The sequence below is a fragment of the Cornus florida genome, unplaced genomic scaffold (genome assembly GCF_030987335.1).
Source record: "Cornus florida cultivar Cherokee Brave unplaced genomic scaffold, ASM3098733v1 CherokeeBrave_3.0.0_Hap2_Chr09, whole genome shotgun sequence".
In the NCBI taxonomy this organism is placed as follows: domain Eukaryota; kingdom Viridiplantae; phylum Streptophyta; class Magnoliopsida; order Cornales; family Cornaceae; genus Cornus; species Cornus florida.
In genome coordinates, this window is record NW_026775579.1 from 55,940,769 (window position 1) to 55,947,903 (window position 7,135).

A 7,135-nucleotide genomic window follows, 5' to 3' on the forward strand; every position below is an offset into this window, starting at 1 on the left:
ATGACAATTACCATCACGCAAAAAGCATGACAATTACCACAAACTTGCAAGCTTGATCACAGGAAGGTTTCATTGTAACGGTAGAGATTTATACATGCCCGGTGTCCGGTGACCTTCCCGTGGGTAATTACTCATGCAAATTTATCCACGCCCTTAATTTTTTTCAGTAAATAATTACTCATGCACCCAATTTACAGGCACTTGGTGTCGTCCATAATGGCATTTAAACCCTCAATCTTTTATTTAAACCTCCCGATAGGAGTTCAAAATAATGTATCCAAACATATTTTTGAAGTTATTTTTAAAAACAATTGAAGAGTACTCCAGTTAAATATCAATATATAAATAAAAGCTACCTACTCTTGGATAAGCTTGTCACCAATTTGTGTTTTGTCTTAAATGTCCTAAAGAATGACAAAAATTACTTGAATAAAAATCAAACTCAGCCAAGCCCAAATACTAAACTGAATGCAGTACAGATTGAAAGAAGGAAATCAACTTCCTTTCAATCTCTAATACAGAATTATATTTTCAAAATGTTTAAAAAAAAAAAAATTAAAAACATGGTTTTTACAATTTGAATGCTACAAAAGCACATCACAATGCGCTTATGTCTCACACAGTTGACATGTAACAAAAGCATCATCTCGATGGCTATTGATTCCGTGCACAAAGAGAAAGAAAGGTGTTTACTACCGAGGAGCATGAACATTGGAAGTACCTTTTGTTAATTCGGTGGACTCTCTACCTTCAGTTTTAGCCTCTCTGTCAAAATCCAGGCCTTGAAATATGACCCTAGAGGACCGATACTTACTACCAAATGCTGTGCCAAATCCCCATCCAAGGCCTAGCCCAACTCCACAGCCTCCACCTTCAGATCAAAATTCTAGAGAATCAATTAACAAAATAACATAAATAGAGATGATAGCTGTGTATTGCTTTGAATAAAGTAAGTTTCACTTGTGTACCTACACCAACACCCATGAAATTCAAAGGCATGCCTGAAAAAAAATATATAATAAATAAAGCTGTTAGATATTTGAAATAAGAACTTCATAGTACCATAAAAAACAAATTGTCCGCATTTTTCTTTCTCTGTATTTTCCTTTCTATGTTATCTCTCTTTTTTCAAAAAGGAAATAATAATAATAATAAAAGAGCAACTGGTTTAACATATTTCATTATCTTTTATTAAGATGTAAAGTTCTTGATAGCTTTGTAAACATGATTCAAAGATTCACATAGAAAATGCTGTTTCCCAAAATGTTCCATACCAATATATATATATATATATATAGAACACAAAATAAACAGAGCTTATTCTTTTTTTATTTTATAAAAAAGGGAATGCTTTCTGTAGTAGACATAATATGCATACATGTGTGCGTGTAAAAGATAAAGGGCACACATGGAAAAAGGCTTCCAATTACGTATCTGATCCTTCTAACAATGTCCAAACATCAACCAACAACCAGACTTTGTATTCTTCTTGTTATTTTAAAGTTCAAATGCAACAAATCAACATAATTTGCCTGGTTTAACAAGCATATGGTATATAAAGTTCATCAATGTGTGCCTCTGGTGATGAATCAGATATCTCAAAAATAAGTAGGGGAAGCCTGAATGCTAATCTGTTAGTAAACATCAAATTACTCTCAATAGAGTAGAAAATGAAAGGCAAAATACCCTTATAACCCTCCGTTATCTTGCTCGAGCTTAAAAAATAATAAAAAAATAAAAAGCCTCTACCAAAGAGAAAACAAGCCTATACCAAAGCGGGTACAGGCATACTACAGAATTTTCCTGAATTCATAACTTGTTTCTTCCAGCCATACTAATGAGATGGTTATGCTTTTCAGCAAAGATCCAAAGATATAAGATGTAATTAATCAGGCCTCAAGTCCAGTCAAAAATGAAATAAAGTTTTCTACCATTTCTCTTATTCATTAAAGAAATAATCATATAAACATAAACAGTCTCAAGCTGAAATTCATCACACGCAAGCACACACACACACACCCCTCTACAAGATGGACTTAAGGATCCTACTGTCAACTATATATTGACAAGAATCACCAAATACATCTTCAAATTATCTCAATAAGAGCCTTGGTCTGTCGTATTACATTCTAGGATTATATGTGATTTGTAGCCTATATGGCAGCTACTTCACAATCTCATATTCATAGAAACTAGTAAATGGACAACTTCCATTACTAGATTCCGGGCAGTTTCATTGTTCCTGTCCAACTAACAACTTCCGGAACTGATACAAGTAAAAATTTGTGGGCACGTGAAATTTAACTGGACGAAAACCAGATTGGACCCTGGAGTTCTTTATTACTACTGAAGAATGCAGTTTAGGAAAGAAGAAAATTGTATATTACATAGAAAGCTCGATTACTTGGACCGAGGCTTCCCAATGGCTTGGATTGTGATCTGAATCTAGCCCAATTCCCTGAATTTATAATGAGGTACTGATCTTATAATCCTATAAAGATATAGATAAATATAACTATCATCATCATCCTTGCCTTTCTTCCGTACAAACAGAGTCGGCCACATACAAGAATAAACTCATCAAACAAAAGAAGATAAGAATAACAATGATCCATTATATAAGTGGATCGGTTCGGATAACGTATTTTCTTAACAGATTGGATGAATCACCCTCATATGGCTGGAAGCCCTTATGACCACTCAGTTGGTCCATTTCCAATTATATACATGAGGAAATAGAAAAATGTGACCATCAACATATCTGGTTGGACTGGACATACACTTATCCATAATTGTAAATAAAAAATTCTCTTTACGCTCCATTTGTTACACTATTGTTTCTAAACGAGTGAAGTGTAAAAAAGAGTCATTACCAAGTGTGATCTATGTTAATTGAGGCGGCTGAGAGGGGTGGACTAGATGCAGACATAACTTTCAACATTTTTTTGTACAAAGTGGCTGCTCTCGAGATTCTAACCCATATTTACATGCTTGACAGCCCGAGCATTTTACTAGTAGCCTAGTACACCAAGCAACGGCGCTCACATTTTATTAACCACTCTATGTTACAAAAAACAACATTCTACCCTAAAAAGTAAAAGATGAACATTAGAAGAAAAATATTAATATTTAACCATATTCTCATTTCCTTAAAGTTCGGGGATTTGTTAAATCCAATGCTGAGACACTAAGCACAATGGCATACGTAGAGTACATAGCTAATCACTTTTCAATATGTGAAACTTTTAATGTAATTACTGCTACTCCAAAGGCCCAACTAAGAACTTTATCTAAATAGCCTTCCAACAAAAATTTGGAAAAATCATTGTTTCTTGATTCCAGCTTATGCACAAAAACCAATATTTTAAATTACTTAGAGTAACATTCTTCAATTGGCCCCAAGAACATACAAGTCCAGCCTCATTATTACAAGAAAAGTTTGGCACCAAGTGACCCAAGTTTCCTATTTCTCGCAGCCATGACTGAAGCTCCCCAGGACCATTTTATTTTCTTTTGGGGAATTCAAAACAAAGTTGATGGTGCTAGCCTGTTAGGTAGACGAAATGCTGCACAAGCTCCTTTATTTCTCAACAGATTGGTAATCCTTGATTTGTTGGCTGAGGCTCCAAAGAGACAAAAGTTAGACACAATTTCTTACATCTATTTATGTCTTTATAATGGTAAGATGCTCCTTTATTTTCTCAGAATAAGAGAAACTCTGTCTAATACCAAACAGATGGCATCAATATAGCCGCCCCAGTATATAAGAGCATACCCCATGTTCTTGATACTCATGGGAAGACAAAATAAAGACTCAATAGATACATCAAATCAACCTAGTATCTCCATCCACTGAGCAAGTGATAAAAGAAGTTTTTGGTTAAACGATAACACCAAGAACAACTCACTTTTATATAGTACCATAGTTACACATACTAGAAGACTTCTCATCTTTCGTACTGTTGGAGCATGTCATCTGTTGTGTATAAGACAAAGCATTGACTAAGAATTTGTCTTGATCTTAGGTAATTTGAATTCCCAAATCTTGAAAAGGACTAATATTGGAGACCGACAGAAATTTGGAAAATTTTAAAAGAGAAACATCTTCTAGCAAGTTAGGCAATTAAGAAAAAGTTTAAGGCACCATTCTGGATTTGCAAACATAACAATAAAAAATGCTTCAAACTACCCTTAAGAGAACATTCGATATTTTATTTAATTTTTCCTTTCGCAAAACATGAGCACAAGTGCCATCACACACCAAAGATCAGAAAAAATCTTAATCTGATCCTCAATACAGCATATTCAATTTCTAGTTGAGAAATTAGTACGTGACATATTTCTAAACAACTCTCTCAATATCCTGAAACTAAATGCACCTTTATCTACATATTCTTTCTTCCCAGCATCACAGGATGATCTAAAAAAATTTATAAACGATTTGGGTAAGAATGATGTCAACGTAACATAAAGAAACGCCACGAATTCCACAGTTAATTGATGAAGGATAACAATACTAGGAAGTTCGTGCAAAGCACAGATAAGTTTCTATGCATAAAGCAAGATGATTTAGAATGAAAGATACAGAGGAGAGTTATGGATGATATACCTCCAAAACCCCATCCTACGCCGAACCCACAACCGATGCCAAAACCTAATTACAATCCACAGAGAATTAATAAAAGACATTACAGGCAACACGTAAATGTTACAGGTACATATCAAATGGGGAAAGGTGCCTTTTGCAAATATGCTTACCAAATCCAACTCCAGTTCCATTGAAGGTTGTGAGCACCATTGCTTTAGCTGCTGAACAAGTTCTTATCACAAAGAAATCCACATATATATATATACACATACAGATTTACAGATTATATATGAATGAAATAATGAAATTGAAAAGAGTGTGATTATGTATGTACTTACATGTTTGAAAACAATAAGAAACGATTGTTTCTGATTATGGTGCTGTGATGTTATGCAGATTGGGACAGAGCCACCAAGAGATTGAAGTGAAGCTCCGGACTGTGAGAAAATCAGACCCAATTGGGGCTTCGACGAGGTGGATTGAAAGATGCACCAGATTTTCGTATTCAACCAGACAAAGAGGCTAAGATTGAATTGGGCAGCCCAGCCCTAAAAACCCAATTTAAGGACACTGATTACCACCAACTGATTACCACACTTAAAATCATTTTACAAAGAAAAACTGGCAATCCTTTTGAGTAGTCCAAGCCAATTAATCCTAAAGAAAGCTTTACTAATACAGTATATTTTAAAGTTCCAATCGGGGCCCACTTTCCATTAAAAAGGAAAAGTAAAGTTAAAAAGTAAAAATAAAACAAATTTTTTTTTTTTTGGCCTGTAAAGAAAAGCGTCATACGACTTCTATAATCAAGGATAAAATCACGATAAAACCACATCTTCCAAAAAAACAAAAACCACAAAGTACTACAAAAACAAAAAGCTAGCAACTGTAACTAAAACAATTCAAATCTACAGAGTAGAGAAATGCCTAGTCTTTGGCGTTGCCACAGAGAGAAAATCCAATTATTGTTATCTTTTATTTTTTATTTTTTTTTGGTTAAAAGGTAAGTTTGTGTATTGAATAAAGAAAATGTCCATAGGACCCAATAGAAGAGGAAACAAAAGAAAACCAAACAGACTACAATCTTATACATAGAAAGTCTCTAGCTGCAAACCAAACAAAAGAAAAACTCAATATGACATCACTAAATTTCATGCAAAATAACTCAATTTGAGTGAGAGTTAATCAACTTGTTAAGATAATTCTCTCATAATAAGAATCATTCTCTTTCTTTATTTAACAGTAAATTGATGAAAAATGCTGGACATTATAAAAATAAGGGTAAAATGCAAAAAAAAACCTCTAAATTATGGGGTTTTGTAACTAACCTTCGGAACTACAGAAAATTCCCTTGAACTTTTAATTTGTTGCAATTTGCCCTCTCAAGTCACAAGAAAAGTAAAAAGACCAAATTGCCCTCCCTATAAAATGACGCAGTTTGTTGATAATATCAATTTCTCTAATTGACGCCCTAACTCGTGCGACACCATCACAACTCCGCCGCCAACACCATCGATCCAACCCAACCCTCTTTCCTCATCGGCCGCCGCCACTGCGGACGTTCTCCCCCGACTCCTTCATCGCCTCCTACCCAATCTTCCTCCCTACTCGCAACTCACTACCACCACCCACCACCTCTCTTCCCCTCATATCTCTCTCCGAGCCAAACCCAACTCTTTTAACCAATCTTCTCTCTGCTTCTTCTCAACTCAGGTTCTTCCAACTCACCCACCACTCAATACCCTCCTAACTCGCTCGCTCAGGCGAATCCGATTCACTCTCTCTCTTCAACCTCCCTCACGATTAGAAACAGCTGTTTGTCCCAAAAAAATTGGCCCCTCTATTATGACAGCGATGACGACGAAGATGACGGTGGAATGGATGACTTGTTCTGCTTCAACTCGTCTTGTTCTACTGGAGGTTGTCGGAGCGCTATCCTGCGCAGTGGATTTTGAGAACCCGTTCCGGATTCTCAATTTTAAGGCGGCTAAGGAGTATATATATCCCCATTTGGGATTTCTTTCTTTTCAAAGTTTGATTAGTGAGCATCATCACATCTTTGTCAATTAATTGTTTTTCCTCGGCGAAGAAATTTCAGGCGAGATTAAGGGCGTTCTTAATGGGATTCCATTCTTTTCAAAGTTTGATTAGTGAGCATCATCACATCTTTGTCAATTAATTGTTTTTCCTCGGCGAAGAAATTTCAGGCAAGATTAAGGGCGTTCTTAATGAATTGGTTCGCCGCTTGCCTATGCGAGAACAGAGGAAACGAGCCCTGATTTTATATCTGTATGTATATGTATATATATATACCTTACAATATAAAAAGAAAGTGACTGAGATGGAGCAATTACGGCCGCCGAAGTAGGTGTGGCTGAGGCGAAGGGCAATTACGGCCGTCTAATGACTACTCGTTCCCTCTCTCTACGCTCATACCTGTTGATTTCAGAACCGCCGCAAGCACCGTCGTTCCATCCCGCCAAGTATTGTAGGCTAATCACAGATGGTTGTTTCTAGGAGTTGGATGTTGCTAGACCAAAGTGGGCA

At 35.9% G+C, this 7,135-nt stretch overlaps 1 protein-coding gene across 2 annotated transcripts; it reads right to left on the reverse strand.

Annotated features, from left to right (window-relative positions):
* Positions 1-425: 425 nt before the first annotated feature.
* LOC132273995 (protein TRIGALACTOSYLDIACYLGLYCEROL 5, chloroplastic-like) lies at positions 426-5,222 on the reverse strand. Of its 2 annotated transcripts, none has more exons than XM_059775130.1 (5): positions 4,927-5,222; positions 4,759-4,809; positions 4,610-4,654; positions 969-1,001; positions 426-871 (listed from the first exon to the last, which is right to left on the reverse strand). In XM_059775130.1, exons 2-5 carry the CDS (start codon positions 4,796-4,798, stop codon positions 693-695), a joined length of 297 nt encoding a protein of 98 aa, XP_059631113.1. In that variant the 5' UTR covers positions 4,799-4,809; positions 4,927-5,222; the 3' UTR covers positions 426-692. The 2 variants fall into 2 exon arrangements, with proteins under 2 accessions (XP_059631113.1, XP_059631112.1); XM_059775129.1 differs by having other exon boundaries at positions 4,759-4,806; positions 4,927-5,220.
* Positions 5,223-7,135: the final 1,913 nt, after the last annotated feature.

Excerpts from the sequence above, each read along its gene's own strand:
- LOC132273995 (XM_059775130.1), bottom strand. The coding sequence starts at position 4,798 with ATGGTGCTCACAACCTTCAATGGAACTGGAGTTGGATTTG. Across the intron at positions 1,002-4,609 it reads CGTAGGATGGGGTTTTGGAG|GCATGCCTTTGAATTTCATG; the intron begins GTATATCATCCA and ends ATTTTTTTTCAG. Across the intron at positions 872-968 it reads TTTCATGGGTGTTGGTGTAG|GTGGAGGCTGTGGAGTTGGG; the intron begins GTACACAAGTGA and ends TTTGATCTGAAG.